Source organism: Nicotiana tabacum, chromosome 20 (genome assembly GCF_000715075.1).
Source record: "Nicotiana tabacum cultivar K326 chromosome 20, ASM71507v2, whole genome shotgun sequence".
NCBI classification, from domain to species: Eukaryota; Viridiplantae; Streptophyta; class Magnoliopsida; order Solanales; family Solanaceae; genus Nicotiana; species Nicotiana tabacum.
The window spans coordinates 56,635,829-56,654,086 of record NC_134099.1 but is presented as its reverse complement, the minus strand read 5'-3'; the positions used below and the strand labels follow the sequence as shown (position 1 = coordinate 56,654,086).

The 18,258-nt window shown below is 36.7% G+C and overlaps 1 protein-coding gene and 1 non-coding gene across 7 annotated transcripts; both read left to right on the top strand.

Annotated features, from left to right (window-relative positions):
• The first annotated feature begins 275 nt into the window (after positions 1–275).
• Positions 276–17,301, top strand: LOC107818718 (mRNA export factor GLE1-like). Of its 6 annotated transcripts, XM_016644752.2 has the most exons (18): positions 276–528; positions 776–873; positions 1,171–1,338; positions 1,443–1,598; positions 3,051–3,171; positions 3,300–3,448; positions 4,198–4,369; positions 4,771–4,951; positions 6,660–6,701; positions 7,930–8,039; positions 8,832–8,891; positions 11,111–11,181; positions 11,391–11,472; positions 11,746–11,832; positions 14,282–14,365; positions 14,587–14,718; positions 16,502–16,624; positions 16,705–17,301. In XM_016644752.2, coding segments are annotated over exons 2-18 (2,013 nt in total). In that variant the 5' UTR covers positions 276–528; positions 776–871; the 3' UTR covers positions 16,978–17,301. The 6 variants fall into 6 exon arrangements, with proteins under 6 accessions (XP_016500238.2, XP_016500240.2, XP_016500239.2 ...); XM_016644754.2 differs by lacking the exon at positions 6,660–6,701; XM_016644753.2 differs by lacking the exon at positions 6,660–6,701 and having other exon boundaries at positions 7,927–8,039.
• LOC142175025 (U6 spliceosomal RNA) lies at positions 5,087–5,192 on the top strand. Its single transcript, XR_012704216.1, has one exon. It is a non-coding gene; the product is annotated as a U6 spliceosomal RNA (small nuclear RNA).
• Positions 17,302–18,258: the final 957 nt, after the last annotated feature.

Genomic DNA, 18,258 nt, shown 5'->3' with positions numbered 1-18,258 from the left:
AATAAAAGAGAAAATAATAATTAAAAAAACATGACATGTGACAAAGTTTACGGCGAAGAGAAGGCTGAGAGTAGGATGTAATGAAGAAAAGTTAGGTGTAAGACTTATGTAAATTGAGGGATGGATGGATAGATACAATTTTTTTTAGTTAAAGGAGTACCTTTTAGCTAGAAAATTTTATTTTGTGTATCAACTGATATTAGTTTACGAAACAACTTTTTTATTTTATACTTTTATGACATAACACCCAAAATAAAACTTCTCCTTTTGGCTACATCAGCATAGTACATTCATTTTTTACTTTTTAGCACTTTCACTTCCTCTTTCCCGTTAAGCTTTCTTTTCTCCCGCCCTTCATCGCTGATTCGCTTCCTCTTCAATTTCTCAAAATTCATACCCTCAGCTTATGATTTATTCAATACTCCGTTTATCCAATTCGGAATAGTAAAAAAATCCATTTGATTTTATTGAATTTCTATAGCTATTATTTCAAGAAACCACAACCGCAAATCCAAGAAAACTTCAAAGGTAGACGCTTCACAGAGAGCAGAGCCTTTTGTTGAATAAATCTTGGAGAAAATTAATATAAAGAATGAAACTTTGATCTCAAATCAGCCCCCTCTTTATCCCTTTTTGTGCTTTCTTTTTCCCCTCTATTCATACTCTTGTCTGTATTAGTAATATTAGGGTTTAGCTTTCAAATTTCCCTTACGGGTGTTCATGTTATGATCTTCTACATTTTCTGTTTGTAACTTTTGCTTTTCAATTGTTACAGGTAATTAATTATATCTCAAATTTCAAGACTCAAGTGTGTGAAGCCAGCGTTGTACACAACTTTATTTAAACGTGTTCTTAAGGCAGGAAAATAATAATGTAAGTACTTTTTTCTGATACCTTTTTTCCATCTCTTTCTCTATTTGTAGCAGTCCACGAAAAATTGATGCCATTTTTTAGTTTTCTTTTAGGGAGGGGTTGGTTCATGTATCTCTATGCATATGTTTGAAAAAATACCTTTCTCATAGTTGTAGTGATAACAATATCACATTTCAGTTTTTCCTTTATTGCAACAAGTTTATAGAAAATCTGGAACTATAACTTCTTTTTAAGCTCTATTACTATAATATTCTACTTGTTGCTTGGTTTGTGCTGAGTTATGGTTATTTTCCTCAGGGGTGCTGTTAAACTGCAACTTCCGTTGCCTAAAAATGTTGATGGAGTGACCCTGGATCCAAACCCTGATTGGAGCTTTGATGCTTTACTGGTCGAGCTCAACTCGATAGAGAAGAAGCTCAATGGATCATCGAAATTTCCATTACCTTTTATCAAAGCAGAATCTCGGTATGTTACTTTAACAAGGTTTCTTAGTGAAAATCACATCAAGCATTTTAGGTCCATTTGGATAGTAAATTTTCTATGTTATTGTCTAATCTATCTTTACTCAGAGAACTATCGGCTTCAAAGAATAATTCTCAGAGAGGCTTTATTATGCAAGTGTCTGATGACGACGTGGAGGATGTGGAAAGAAACAATAAGGATGAAGTTGGTGATCATTTTGTTCTGGGGAGAAAACGTTTTGCCTGTGACGAAATCTATCTGAGGTGAGTACTCAACAATTGCAAACATTATAGAGTGTAAGAATGAGAGGAGGTCTATTAGAACAGACAAACAAGCTATGAAATATGTTGCTACAAATGCCCTTCCCCATGTTAAACATCTCATAATTGCTTGGCTCTATAGTTGTTTAAGGCATTACATGTTTATAACATTTACTTATTGAGCCAAGAGTTAAGGACATCCTTAGCCAAATAAGGAGGATAGGTGTATGTGTGGGTGGGGTGGGGTGGGGGAGGGGGTAATGAAGCACTTAATATTACCTCATAATTTTTTTTCCAAATGCGTCATGAAGTTATTTTATTAATAATAAACTTCCGTTTCATTCTTGATTAATACTTAGGCCTCATTTGTTTTTTTAAGATTAAGACGTTTGAATCTGAATACACATTTGAATATCAAGATGTGTATTAAGATTAAGATATCTGAATCTGAATACACATCTGAATATTAAGATGTGTATTAAGATCTGAATACTAAATGATTAAGACTGTTTGATTTTTAGCATTTGAATGTATAAAATTTATCTTTATTTGAAAATTAATAAACATAAAATTCAAATGAAATATTAATTAATCTAATATTCTATCAATAAATATATAAATTTTTTAAAATATAGTAGTTGCTGGTGGTGATGGTTAACGGGTGGTGCTTGTTAATGCCGACTAGAGGCAGTGGTTGGTGGTAGGTTTGGTTGATGGTGGTGGTTCAGGGTAGTAGCTAGTGGTGATTAGTAGTGGTGGCAATTATGATTGAGGAGGGTGGTGGTGAGTGGTGATAGTTAATAATGGCGGGTGGTGGTGATAGTTGTGATTGAGGAAAGTGGTGGTGGGTAGTGGTAGTTTATAATGATGGGCAGTGCCGATTATAGTTGTTGACGGTGATGGGGTGGTTAGTTGTGGTAGTTGAGGTGGATGAGTGTTGTTTGTGGTTGAGAATGATGGTGATGGGAGTGGTGGAGATGGCGGGTGGTGGTAGTCGATTATGGTGGTGGTGGTTGAGTATGGTGGTGGCATGATGGTAGTTGATAATGGTTGGCAGTGGCGATAATTAATAATGTATATGGATCATAGCATCTTAATGAAATTAAGTCTCTGTTATGGATCTTAATCATACAGACCTATTCAAACCCATTAAGTGGTTTTGAAGTAAAAACAAACAAACACACTTAATGATTAAGATCTGAATAATTAAGATTCAGACTTTAAAAACAAACACACTGTTATTAAGTCTCTGTTATGGATCTTAATCATACAGACCTATTCAAACCCATTAAGTGGTTTTGAAGTAAAAAAAACAAACACACTTAATGATTAAGATCTGAATAATTAAGATTCAGACTTTAAAAACAAAAACACTTAATGTCTGAGATCTGAATAATTAAGATTCAGACTGCAAACAAATGAGGCCTTAGTGCAGCATTTCTCATGTTGTTTCAGTGATAGCGACCATTCTGAAGAAGGCCTGGGCATTGAGCTTCAACATGATCTAATGGATAAAGTGGGATTAGTGGAAAGTGCTTTATCTGAACTAGCTCATGAGCACCAGCTTACTATTGCGGTTTGTAACTTCACTTATGTGCTTCCTTAACTTTCTCTGTCCATGTCCCTGCCTTGCTTCACTTAAGAAAAGAAAAGAAGGGATGAATATATTAAACTGAATCTCTTTCTCTTATTACCTTACAACAGGAGGAAATGAGAGATCAACTATCAGCACTTGAAGCTGAGGTAATGGATGAAAATGAGAAGCTTGCCTCTACACTTGAACGGGTTGAGAGAAATACTGAAGCTCAAAGGGAAATGAGCAGAAAATTTGACATGCAGTACCAGCGTAAAATGTAAGGCGAATTACTCTGTTTTTATGAAAAAAGACTTGTTTTTGCATTAAGCTTGTCATCTAGTTAGTTTTTTCTTTGTTCAATGATGTATAACAAGGTAGATGTTCCTCAGTGGGTTTTGGTCCAATAGTGGTCTGCTGGAACTGATGGAAGAATTATCTATTTGGTCACTAAAGACCAGGGTATTTGTTTTATCCTCTCTGTGGACTTCACTTCAACTGCTGCTGCTGCTACTCTAGGACCAATGGAAATAATATAATTGCTGAAGACATGCCAATCAAATCTCAATTACTTAAATGGGAGCTGGTTTGTGAGGAATTCACTTGCAAAAAAATTCACTAAGGATGTTAGATAGACAATTGATCATAAACCACTAATGTTATTTAGGTTGGGAATGAAAGCGAATAGGGTGATTTGTTCATCATTTCTTGTTGACATGAATTACAGATGAAGGTGTAAAACAGATTCAGGGGTATGGGCAGCGACTGAGTTACTGTATAGAAGGGACACCAACAGGAATTCATGTCACTTTGATTGCAAATGACTATTTTCTGATTCAAACAACATGCATGCCCTTGGTCTCAATAAAAAAACTTTGCGACTGACAAATATTAAATTTTTGTTAATGTTTCTTGTTCACTCTATACATGCTCGGAGTACCCAGAATTTGAAGTTTAATCACCATTTGCATTTTCCTACAGATTAATTTTTGTAAAAATATACTTTTGACTTCAATTGTATTACTGTAGTGCAGAAGCACTTGATGATCACCTAACTGCTGTACAAAGGGATCACGAACACAGATCCCAAATTGAAGAAAGGAGAATAAGAGATGATGCTGCTCGTGAAGAAGCCAAGAGGAAAGAAAAAGCTCTTCAAGAAGAAAAAGCCCGGCAAGAAATGATCAGAGCAGAAGCCAAGGTATGTGTTTTACTCCTATCGAGAGAGACACACAATTTGATATGCTCATTGGAAATTCTCTCATATGCTTAGTAGAAAAGTTTCTTCAAGGAGAAAAATGTTTAGAAAGCTATATTTATCCAATTGCATTTCTGGTCACCTGCCATTTTGTGATTTTTAGAGATTATACAAAGTTAGCTATTTGTGAGAATCATCATCAAACGAGGAAGTAATTGTGCTTTTTTTCCTTCTCTGTGGCATACTTCTGCAAGTGCTAATGCTCACATTCCCTGGTTCTAGCATCCCTGCTTTCCTGTGAAATCTAGCTGTCTATTTGTCTCCCTCATGCTGCATCTATTACAAAATTGTTGTTTGTGATTGAATTTTCTCCTTGTGGGTAATAATAAGTTTTATTTCATCAGGTGCAGGCTAGGCTGGAAGCTGAAAGAGTTGAAAAGGAAAAAGCCGCAGCTCTGGAAGCTGAGAGGAAAGCAGCAAAAGAAGCTGCAGCTGCTGCGGAGAAGGCATCTGAGTCATTGATGAATGCTCCTTCGGAGGCTAACAAGGTTCCAAAGGATGTCACTAGTCATAAACATTCAGCAGGTATGTCTCACTGTGTAATCTTAGTGAGGGAGTGGAGATGGAGATTTGACCTTCCTCCTACTCCTCTTTTTCTTTTTATATATTAGGCATTTCATTTCAAATAACTAATAACTTAAAATAAAATGCTCTGTGCATGTCCCTTCAGAGACATCCGATAAAATTGGAACGACACAGAGAAGATTAGCATGATGGCCCCTGCACAAGGATGACACATGCAAATCGAGATATGGTCCTGATTTTTAAACTACCTTACCTGGTCAAAAAATGCGCTGTGCATAATCTAAGAGGAAAAACCCTAGAAGGAATATAAGCCCTAAGGGTAGATTTGTTTTGATCCCTTATATTCAAAGTTGGACATAAACAATCCTTCATCTTTGTAAAAAGTTAGCACTTTTGATCTAGGGGTAGATTGCAGGCTATTCACTGACGCTGGGAACTAGGCCTTTGGAAAAGAGAGTAACTCTGAAAATAAAACTCTCTCCAAGAAATATTCCTGGAAAATATACTCATGAAAATATTCTTACCTGGGATTATCTGGGTCAACTGTTCACAACCATGCTTTTGACAGCCTCCATTGGGGGATGTGGGGTGGTAACAAAACATAGTGGTTTTAGAGGCGAACTTGGGGAATGGAGTCTTGAGAATTACCTAAATATTAAGCGGGTGACTGATCAGTATTTATGTGTCTGACGAACCATTGGCTTTTTACAAGTCACCTTCAAAGCTGTGAAACTTCTTTGTGGCCAAGGACCATGCAATTGCGGTGTACTGGTTTATGAGAACCAATGCCGAGGAAGTGCATGATGAAGCGGAGATGAAACTTATTTTTCGTCACAAGTCTAATAAATCGGTTCGAAGGGAGAAACATGGATATCATTTCACTAATGTTGCCTTTCTCGTCTTGTATTTCATCTTTCAGAGCAAAATGTCAATCTTTATTCTGGATTAATGTTCTGTAGTTGCTACTGCAGATTGAATAATAGCATGTTTGACCAAGCTTCTTTTTGGCCAAAAGTGCTTTTTTTGGGGCCAAAAGTGCTTTTTCCCCAAATTTAAGGTATTTGAGCAAATTTTTAGGAGGAAAAAAATGGTTTTGAGTGGAAGCTGAAGCAGTTTTTGAGAAACAGAAAAAAGTAGCTTCTCCCCCTAAGCACTTTTTTGAAAGGCACTTTTGAGAAAAATACACTTAGAAACACTTTTTAAAAGCTTGGCCAAATACTAATTGCTGGTCAACAGTGTTTTTCAAATTAAGTATCCAAATACAAACTGCTTCTCACCAAAAGTACTTTTGGGAAAAGCGCTTCTCAAAATAAGCTGATTTTAGAAGCTTGGCCAGCTATAAAACGAATTTCCCTTAGTTTCTTAGGTTGAGTAAAGCATAGAGGTATCCGAAAAAAGAGAAAATATTCTTACCAGTAACCCGATCATTTGACTAGTAAATATGTTCCTGTCTTCATCTCTATGCAAAATATATCTGTGATTCTGTTCACGGATTCTTTTTTGATTGGTAAACACTTAATTGGCAGCAAAGTACTGCAAATATTTACAAGGAACAGCCACATTACATATTGTGTAATGAGCTCAAAAAGTCAAACATGATTGTTGTTCATTTGCACTTGCCATATTACACCAAAAGAACAGTAAAGAAATGCATTTATACTTAATACTAATTACAGATTGTTTTTTTTTTTGCTTTAAAAAATTCTAGTGGTCCTTTCCTTCCAAATGATCCACCAGATGACTGAAGGCGGTGAGTTCCAGTGTTCAGCTTATCCTTTTCCAGCCCTTCCATATACCGGCTATGTAGTAGCGCTATGGTTGTCTCAGGCATTGTCCAGCTGATTCCTACTATGTTAAGAATGATATGCCAGATCTGCATGGTGAATGAGCAATTAATGGAGAGGTGGTTAACATCCTCATTTTCTCTCTCGTACAATGGGCACCTACTGCATATATGAAGTCCTCTTTTCTGGAGATTCTCATGAGTTAGGCATCCACCATGTGCTACCAGCCATGTGAAATATTCCACCTTTAGGGTTGCTTTGTTTCTCCAGATGCATTTCCATGGCGACTTGGGTATGCTGCCAACAGAAGACCTTAAAAGCTGATGGAAAGCTTTAACCTTGAATCTCCCCTTGGCACCCCTTTTCCAAATTAAAGAATCTGGTTTAGATTGTGTATTAGATACCAGGTATTTATTAGATGTGTATACCATGTACGCATACACATTTTTTTTTTTATAGAAAATTTCAGAAACAAAAGAAGCACCATTAATGAAAGAAATATCAAGAATCCAGCTTTAATAGTTTCCTCCTGGGATTGAATATTTCTGAGTTCGAATTTGATTAGGTAAGAGTCCATCTCTTTCTTTGCTTGGAAAAGGTTTTTCTACCATCAATAATAATAGTATACTGAGACAAACATTTAATATGCATGCACTAGTCATAATTTGCTAATAGATATGCTTTGCTTAGAATTAAATATGATTTGGTTAGATAGAACAGAGAATTATCCATCAAAAAAAAAAAAAAAATAGAACAGAGAAACATAATTCGTTAGCTTCAAACTTCGTCTACTGGTAAGCAAATTTCCATAAGTTAATACTTGCGGTTTCTTTCTGTTCCATTAGTGTTGTCTCTTCTCCCGTTAGTTCCTTTAGTCCAGTTAGTTTTTTTCCGCCTTAGGTGAATCTTTTCTGTTAGTGAATGCTCTTGAGACTAACCTGGACTAAAGGTGGTCACTAATTACAAAGATAAAGGAGTGTTCATGCTCAATGAAATATATAAAAGACCAAGTTAGAGCTACCCTATATTTAAAGGACTATTCTGGTTTTTCCTTTATATTCTAAATATAAAAAGTTATTGTCAAAACTTTTACTACTTTTACTGGATGATTTCTTTTTATCAAATAGTGTATGATACGCCAACCTCCAAGTGGCAAGATGAAACATTTCAAGTTTGCAATTTTGGATATAGCAGGAAATACAATCAGGGCGTCAGAAAATGCTCAAAAGCTGGAGGAGAAAAGATTGATGATTTACAATGAAATAGCTTCCCAGAATGAAGCACTGGGATCGGGTTCTAATAAGGTAACCTTGCAAAACAATATTTGAAATTTCATTGCAGATTAGGCTTCTTGCTGCATAAAGTAAAGTGTTCTATGCAGAGGCTCGGGAATGGGGGTTCCTAAACAGTTACTCCCTCTATCCTAATTTATGTGGCATTCTTCCATTTGGATATCCCAAATGTTTGACACCATTTTATTAATACTGTTATTCTATTTGACTTGCACAGTTGCTAGAGTTAAAAGCCATTTAACTATATGCATTGATGTGTTTTTGCAATATCAGACTAATCTTTCAACAACTGTTTTTATATTTTTCTTTCACCACTACTAATACATTAAAAAAAAAGTCAAATTAACATCTTAAACTCTGTGGTTGGTGAAGAAAGTTGTCTCACATTTCATGTGACACAGGAAGTAATGACTTTTGAAAGTTAACTCTTTCCCTACTAACATAATCATTTACCCATCCAATTGTGTTTTGGGAGTTGCAGTTCCAAGTTCATGAAACTGCTTACATTTAACTATGCGATCCTTGCATGTTTGAAAAAGTTATTGAGACATTTTGATAAGTTCATTTGAGTCTTTTTTTAGCTGAAATAAACAACAAAAAACAACTATGTCTCAGTCCCAAACAAGTTGAGGTTGGTTATATGAATCCTCACTGACCATGTTTCTCCATTTAAGCTCAACTCATGTCATCATCATACCAAATAAAAATAAAAGTGAAATATAAGAGTGAAAAATAAGTTAAGTACATATAAATAATAGTAATAAATTCTTGTAAGTAAGACAAGCTTCTTTGCTCACTATCCAGGTAAAACAAGCTACCTTGAGAGGGGCTTTTGTATTCCAGATTTGCTTCCAAGAAGACAGAGTAAAATTCCTTTACTGTTGTGATACCATCTTCTGAATCAGTAAGCTGTTTGAATGTGCTTTAGTGGTTGTAAAATTTTGTAGCACTGTCGATCTCCCAGTCATTGAATCTCTTTCTGAAGATTGTATTCCGAGTCCCATTTTCTCTATTTTCTGCCACAAAAGCTGAAACATTTGCTGCCAATAAAAATAGATCAGGAAATAAGTCTAATAAAGGCTCATTTCCAATCCACATATCCTTCCAGAAGGATATCCTCATCCCATTGCCCACCTTGAAGCCTATTCTAGATGTGAAACAAGAGCAGTGAGCTCGAATTATTCTCCAAATTGAGACTTTATATGCAGCTTTTACTTATCTGCTGCACCATTGATACTCAACTCCATTTTTATTCTTAATCACACCAACTCAAAGGGCATCAACCTCCGAGTTATATCTCCATAGCCACTTCATCAACAAGCTTTTATTGTGTTTTCTGAGGTTTTCATCCTCAGTCCACCATTTTCCTTAGCCTCGATAGGTTCCATTTCACTAAAGTAAAGAACCAGGAGGTCACAAGTTCGAGCCATGGAAACAACCTCTTGCAGAAATGCAAGGTAATGCTGCGTACAATAGACCCTTGTGGTCCGGCCCTTCCCGGGACCTTGCGCATAGCGGGAGCTTAGTGCACCGGGCTGCCCTTTTCTTTATTACCTTGCCAAATAAAGTTCCTCGGTAGCTTGTCAATTCTTTTCTCAATCTTAGTAGGCAAAGAGAAAAGAGACATCACATATGTTGAGCCCAGCACACTGTTAACTAATACCAATCTTCCTTCTTTGATAAATACTGCTTCATCCAGCTTACTAGCCTTCTTTCACATTTCTCCAAGACCTCTTCCCATATACTATTAGCTCTATGCTTGGCCCCTAAAGGCAATCCCAAATAGACTGTTGGCCGAGTGCCAACCTGACATCCTAAAGTTCCAGTAGTTCTGCTGCAATTTGTGATGACATTAACTGGATATGAAAAGCTTATTCTCCAGTTAACATGAAGGCCATAAATTGCTTCAAAATATACAAATTTGAGCCGCAGATGCCTAAGTTGCTCAATCTCCGCATCACACAACATAGTATCATCAGCTTACAATAAATGTGATATTTCCATGGCATTTTGGTTACTATTTTGACTCTGAATCCTCCTATCCCTCGATTCACATATGTAACAGACAACATTTACTAAAACATTCCATCACCAGTAAAAATAAGAAAGGAGAAAGAGGATCTCCATGTCGTATGCCTCTTTGAGCTGCAAAAAAAAAAAAAAAACCCACTGGTTTCCCATTAACAAGGTCGGAATATCTAACTGTACTGATGCAAAAGGAAATCCACATGATCCATCTTCTACCAAATCCCAAATCCTCAAGCATGTTCATCAGAAAGTTCCAATTGACATATCATAAGCTTTCTCAATGTCTAACTTGCATCAATACACTGGTTGTTGCTTTTCTTTCTAGAATTAGAATCTAAAACATTCATTAGCAATGAACCAATGAGAGTCGCGTCCATGATTTGCCTTCTTATAAAAGCTTTTGTCTCAAATCCCTCGACTCGACAACAATATTTCTTACTGGCATAGAAATCTATGATAAGGTCAAAATATTCCTAGTAAAGCAATAGGTCCAAAATCGGCGTACTAACAAGACTAAAACTTGTTCCCAAGTAGTAAATATCACATATATGGATCTTTTTCTTCCATTGTGCCCTATCTTTAGCCAAATCTTGATTGATTCCAGGTAATTGTAGGTCTTTCAAGACAACTTCCCTCCTTGTGATTCTAGGTCTACCTCGTCCCCTTTTTAACACCTTCACTCCCCATAGTTTCACACCTATGGACCGCTGCATCTGTAGGTCGACGAAGGACATCACCGTAACATCTCAAGTGATCTTCTCTCATTTTATCCTAAATGCGTGCTACTTGCACCTTCTGGCTAGTGTGGTCATTTTTTAATAAAAGAAACAGAATAGTTGCTTGTTTAGTTGGAATGTCATCAGATGCATTTTGAATTATTATATTCCATCTTGGCGTACAGAGGTCCAGAGTTCTATTTGAGATCCTAAGGATGTTAATTTGGGTTAAGTAATTTCTGATGTTTTTATACAACAACTACTATTACTACTACCCCACAATCCAGATTTGGGGTACTTCTGATATTCTATAGTTTAACACAAATTCGTTCTTAACAGGCTTGCCGAAAATATGAAATGGAAATAGCCAGAAGAATCCGAACTATAACTGGTACAAAAGAAAATGTCAGGTACCTGGATACTCATCTCTTAGATTATTAGCCCTATCTCCTGTAGCTTTAATGGTTTTTCTTGTTGAAACCATTTTCTACCTCCCATATTTAAGTCACGTATTTAGTTGCTTTGACCTATATTTTTGAACCACTTTTGGGAATAAACTTCACGAGGTGCAAGAATTATATTGCTGTTTGATACATGTATGTTACTTTTCCTTTTGCAGAGTGAAAGCAGATGAATTAATTAAGCTTATCAGTGATTCAACATGTCCACAATCCATCAGCATTGCCATGTTTGCACAGAAGGTAAAATCCTGAAGTACTTCAACGGGGATTTTTTCTTTCGGTGTCTCTTATGATGTCATTGTTTTTACTTCTTCTCTTTTTCCTTTTCTCTTTCGGGAGGGGCATGAACGGGGGCGGATGTTGGGAGTTTGGAGTTTGCATATGTTTATGCTTGTAGAAAATTGTGGTTCTTGATGCAGCAGTTGATTAGTGTATATTGAATATATTCTACTATTGGAGCTTTGCCCAAAAATATAAGGATATTGACTGTGGTTCTGGCTTTCAATTTTATAGGTTGTGTCGCTGTGTGTGAACCCTACAGGAAGCTTTAACAGTGCTGTCTATGCGTATGGTCGTGTAATTGTCCTTGTTACTTCAAAGGTAATTATGGTGTTGTTCTGGTCCTCTTGCTATTATAGTTCAATATTAGTTCTTGTTGTTTTATAATCAGGAGATTGACGTCAATAACTGAAAAGAAAGCAGTTAAAGCATTTTTGTTCCTTCACTAATCAGTAAAAAACCATTATGCTTTCATCTAAACCTAGTCATGCTCAGTTCCAGATTGAGTGTCACGTTTTGACTTCACATTGAGGGTCCTTGTTTCTTATACCAAACTTTCTAACCTAACCTTGTTCTCCACAACCAAAACAAATTGGGGTCTCAAATTGTCAGGCAAGCCTCTCCGCTGCTAAAGTGATTGGTTAAGTACTGGTTACATCTCCACTTAACACTTTAGACTCCCCCTTTATTTTTTCTTCAACAGAATATTTGTTGTTTCTCTTCAACCAATTTTCACCCATTTGAAGGCCTAAAAAATTGCTTAGGGATTTTGTGATATCTTTTACCAAAAGCCATATCCAAACACAAACCCGAATCTAAATTTTCTAAAACCACCAAAAATAATTTGTTTTCTATCCAAACGCAATATCCAGACCTGAGCCCAAAATGTGAATTGCTGGAAAAAATGGGGAATACCTTCGAATTTAAAATAGATGTCAGGAATTTCTGATGAAGGGAAATCTAGAGGTTGTATTGATAGCACGAGAAGGGCTCTAGGATTGTTAAACAACATAAAAGGTTTAATTTAGGACAGGAGACTTAGTGTATGAAAAGGGATCATGAATATGATCAGAAAGTACTAACTAATGTAGATTACCATTGTCACGACCCAGAATCCCAACCAATCAGGGCTGTGATGGCGCCTAACACCGCTCGCAAGGCAAGCCAACATAACAGATAATACGAAAAGAAAAGCAATAAATATCTGACAACTGATCAATACCATAATGTAAAAACAGCTCTGTGATAACATAAAAAAGTTCTATAACCAATAACTAACGTAAACCACCCCAAGATTTGGTGTCACATGTACATGAGCTTCTAGATCCAACTAAATACAAGTTTATGAAAGAAATGCAACACTGTCCGGATAAAGTGGAAACAATACAATAGAGCTAAGATAATGACTCAAGGCCAGCGGACGGGATGCAGCTCTACCTCGAATTACAAACACAGTATCGGCTTAGCACCTTTCGGGGCTCCGTTGGTACCGATGTCAGGATTTGCACAAGAAGTGCAGAAGTGTAGTATGAGTTCAACCGACCCAATGTACTCCATAAGGTGTCGAGCCTAACCTCGACGAAGTAGTGTCGAGGCTAAGACAAGACACCTACAATAAACCCGTGCAATTTTCTATATATATATATATATATATATATATAAAGGTATAAAAAGTAAAAAGTCAAATGAAACAACGGGATAGGGGCAAGTATATGGGAAATAGACGGTGCAGTAAATAAAGAATCATAAAGTAAACCTATTTCCAAAAGGAGCAACGAATCCTCTTTGGGGAGAAAATCCTCTTCAAAAATCGCCTCTAGAAAGTTTAGGGTTGAAAAATGGTGTAAAATGAGCTAAGTCCCGAAATTCCCCACTTTTACCCAACTGCAGGTATCACAATTCTTCGTAAATGCGAACAGTGCCACAGTCCCTCAGAAGTCACAAATGCGACATAGACCTTGCATTTGCGAAGTCCCCAACCATTGCAAATGCGGTGCAAGCTTTGCATTTGCGAAGCAGTCCAAGAATCCCAGCCATCGCAAAAGCGACAAAATGGATGCAAATGCGAACCATCTCCGGATCACAAATGCGATGACTTCTTCGCAAAAGCGAAATCAGCCCCCACTTCGCATTTGCGAGCCTGAAATCGCAAATGCGAGGCTCACAATTGCGATCAGGTTTTCGCAAATGCGATACCTGCAACTCACACCAGCAACAGACTTGCACCAACAGTTCCATCAACCAAAACTCATCCGAAACTCACACGAGCCTCTCGGGCTCCAATCCGAACAGGCACACAAGTATAATAACATCCTATAAACTCGCTTGCTCACTCTAATCATCAAAACAACATCAAATATCGAGAATCGATCATCAAAACTCAAGATTTCAACCTTGAAACTCAATTTTTTTCCAACTTTCACGTAATGCGCCGAAATGCCCTCGAGTCACCCGAAACCCCAACCAAACATGCGTACAAGTCTAAAAATATTATACGAACCTACCGGAATCGTCATGACACCGAACCGGAGTTGTTTACCAAAAACGTTGACCGTGGTCAACTCTAGCCTCATTTTAAGTCAAAAATCACATTTTCTTCAAAATTTCACATAAAATTTTTTCGAAAAACAACACGGATCACGCACGCAAGTTATATAACATCAAATGAAGCTATGAGAGGTCTCAGAATACAGAAATAAAGGCTAGTACTCAAAACGACCTGTCGGGTCGTCATAACCATCCTTACATATTGGTTTGCTTTTCATCACAGGTCCCTCTTGCCATGGATATTCTCATAGGCGAGTTGAATAAAGTTTGCATTTACGCAGTTCCTAAGTACATTATTTACTCAGAGGTACTTCTTATTTACCTTAGTATTACCTGTTTGGCATCTGCACATCTCATTATTGTCTTTTTGTGGGATTCTTTTTACTTGATTGTCTTGGAGCATGATATTTCTTCAATTAAGTGGTGAGAAAAGAACTTGTCGCAGACATTAGTTAACCTTCATCCCATATTCACATCGTATTATGCTACCTCCACGAAAATTAACTTTGATGTGTTCTTTCACTTCAGGCAGCATTTCAGACAAAAGAAGCTTATTACAAAGCTATTGGCTACACAGAGGAAGATGGGAAGATAGAAAGTACTGATAGTTATGTGGATCGCTTAAGTGCATACATGAAGTTATATGGTGCTCTTGTTCAGGTCAGTTGCTTAGACATTTGTTACTTTTATCCTCAAGAATCCTTAATGCCTGTGTTGCTGACACTCTCGTCTATCTTACTCTTTCGGGAAAATAGTGGTTTTGGTCTCTGAGTTTTGCTTTATTCAGGTTTTAGTCCCTGCATTATTTGCATGAGTATATCCTACCTTCAATTTAACAAATGTGCGATTTTGGTCCAATCACTCATTGAAACTAACAGATGTTATCTTCTGCCGACGGACATCGCAGTTATTTCTCCATCAAACTGGCCATTCTTCCTCTCTCAGTTAGCACCAACATTAGCAGTTTCTATCCATTGATGATTTCAACTTGAAAATAAAGGGAATACCAAATATACATATAATCATCATAATTCGTGCCCATCATCTTTTTGAGTTGTGGTTTACTTCTACTTCTTGTTAGGTTCCCTTTAGAAAGGGGCAGCCCGATGCACAAAGCATCCTGCATTCACGCAGGGTCTGGGGAAGACAGCCTACCCTAATGCAAGCATTAGTGGCTGCTTCCACGGCTTAAACCCGTGACCTATAGGTCACACGGAGACAACTTTACCGTTGCTCCAAGGTTCCCCTTCTAATGTTCCCTTTAAAGCATGCAAATAGAGATCCTTTTGTCTTAGAGAATGTGTCTGCCCTTCAAAATGGAAACTATGTTGGCATTTCCACCTACAGGATATTTGGAGTGGATTAGTGCTTAATTGATATTCTATGTTCAATAAGAAGCCATCGCCAGTGTGATAAACCCATCTTCGTCACTCGCTCCCAGGTATAAGGAACACAGAATTGAGCATGACGAATATAAGTTGGTGACTTTTGTATGCATGTCTGGTGTATCTTACTGGTTAACATTGATTGCAATTTGTGATGGGGTGCAACAAATGAAGCCCTAAGGGCTAAAGAGCTCTGCGAGAAGAAAATGCAGAAGAATGACTTTGAAGGGACTCAAGAGGTTGCGTTGAAATCTGAAGGACTTTTCCTTCAACTATAGAACATATCTCAACTACTTGTCTCCAGTGTTCATTTTCTAGCTCAGAGCAGTGGAGTGGGATTAAAAAAGATTGCAATGGACCCCTCAGGTTGATAAAGTCACCATTAGACATCAATATTGGAGACTTGTGCTCCATCCAAACAAGAGCCTTCAGTGCAGAAGCGGCTTTCATGTTAGGTTGGGGAAGTAAAATGGGCTTTGTATGATAAAAATGCTGAATTTTATCCGAGGTTACAGCAGCAAAGCCACTATCTCAGCAGGTTATTCGAAATCCTTCAGTTTGACAAAACAATATTTCAAATGGTTTAGCATTCAGTTCAGTATCTGAATCATTGTCCACAAACAGAACCAACTTCATCAGCAGAGCCGGAAACATTCTAGACAAGATGTCCTTTTTGCAATATTAGTTACCAGTACTACAGGTTGTGAAGCTGCCAGAAATGATCAATGCCATATGATTGTGCTTGCCCAAACTAATATTTGTTATTCCACGTATAGGAATTTTGTTAAGGGAGTTCTTGGTGCAGAGCTCCTTTGGCCTGAGTTCGATGGAGAAGTGACAGAATCCCAAACTAATATTTGTTAGTTGAATATGACATCCTGTTATATTTATTTTGTGATACTAGAACTGCACAATTTGTTTAATTGGAGGTCAGATTTGCTCAGCCAAATAATACAAGGACAAAAAATAAAATAACAAAATAATTCAGGGACCAAAATTGTTTTTTTTTCCTTCATTTGTATAGTAACTGATTTAGTAGTAAACTGCATTTTGGGCAGACTGAAGTTGAAGGCTGCCAAAACTTGCATGGCCTCAGAGAAGGTTGGGCATGGATAGCCAGATTCTTAAATGTTCTCCCAGCAAATTTATATACTGCAGCTGCCTTGCAGGCTTTTCTTGAAGTAAGTTGAAGCTCTTTCTCAGTCCCTTTTATGTTAATGAAATGGGGTTGGAGTTAAAAGAAAATGTCTTGGTTACCCAGATGGCAGGCTTTGCTCTACACAAAAGATACAAGACACAATTCAGAAAGATGTTGGACGTCATTGCTAAAGATTTTCTAACTGCATTGAAAGATCGAGGTGATGCAAAGTTGAACAAGGTGATTGTGAATATCCGCAACTATATAGAGTCAAATCAGTTTCTGAAGGAACCTGAAGGCTGGCGCCTAAGGAGTAACTTGGAATCACACAATTTCACTCCAGAGTCGGATCATCAACAGCAGTATGGTTACCAACAGAATAGATACTATTACTAGTTCTGTACTGTAGAAAACTTTGGTCCCTTCTTCTTTTCTTTCAGTTACTGAAAATTTGTTTCAAGTCTAATGATATCATTAAGACGCTTTGTTCCCATAATTTGAATATGTAACTCCTGTATCATTTGTATATCGTTAACGACTGTAAAAGGAAGTTGTGTACCTCTTCTCTATTTCTACACTTCCATTTTTCACTCATAGAATCTCAGGCCAAGGGCAAGTCACTGTAAGGAACATAGAATTATGACTTGGTTGATGTAAGAGTTAACTTAAGATTATATAAAGTTTTACTAATAATCAAGCTCTTTGCATTTCCTTCTGCGATGATTGAAAGACCAAATGTTTTGTTTGTGTCAATTATTCTTCTTCATTCAGATTTTCATTTTGATACTGAAAGGTATTACATTGGACGACCTTGATAATACTGAATAATGTCCAAATTTCATGTGATGGAGTAAATGAAAATAATTACTATAATTTCACTATTTCATTCACGTTAGTCGTGATAAACGATTAAGAAGACGTGAAGTAAGAGTGGTAACTTCATCCCCTTGAGTTAAAAGCCTTGTTAGTCTGAATCAGAAAAGTTTTAGCTACGTTCTTGTTCATGCTTTAAGTTGGACACAATGGTATTCAGAACGTTTTGAAGGTGTATAATATCTAAGTATTATGTTTCGAAGGTAGTATGAATGTTTGGAAGTAGGGCTGTGCATTATATGGTAAATATCGAATATCGAATTACTGTATCAAAATCAATATTTTGGTATGTGGTATTTTGGTATTTGGTATTAGGGGTGTACATAGGCTGGGTTGGTTCGGATTTTACAATTACCAAATCAAACCAATTGTGTTGGGTTACTAAATCTAAAGACCAAACCAAACCAATAAAGCTCGAGTTTTTCATTCTCGATTTTTCTCGGGTTTTCGGGTTATTGGGATTTTTTCGGGTTTTTTTTTCCCGGTAAAATCTTCTTAGAACAAAACATATAACGTATGCTCAAAATATTTCTTTAATCCTAGTAAGATACAACTATATGAAGTATTTTTCAAGAAAATAATACAAAATATGAGATGTGTCATGGCATTATCCTAAAATATTCAACAATAAAGACAATAAAATTATGTAATATAAATATTGCTAATTAAAAAGCCATAATAAAAATACATAATCATGCTAAAATACATAGACTAACAAGGGAGTATTAATTACATGGCTAAACGCTAAAGAAAAATAAAAATAGGTTATGCATTTTATCTAAATTATTGCAAAATAAAAATAGA

Coding starts and splice junctions, on each gene's coding strand:
- LOC107818718 (XM_016644752.2), top strand. Junction 3,449..4,197: donor ATGCAGTACCAGCGTAAAAT/GTAAGGCGAATT, acceptor GTATTACTGTAG/TGCAGAAGCACTTGATGATC. Junction 11,182..11,390: donor GGTACAAAAGAAAATGTCAG/GTACCTGGATAC, acceptor TTCCTTTTGCAG/AGTGAAAGCAGATGAATTAA.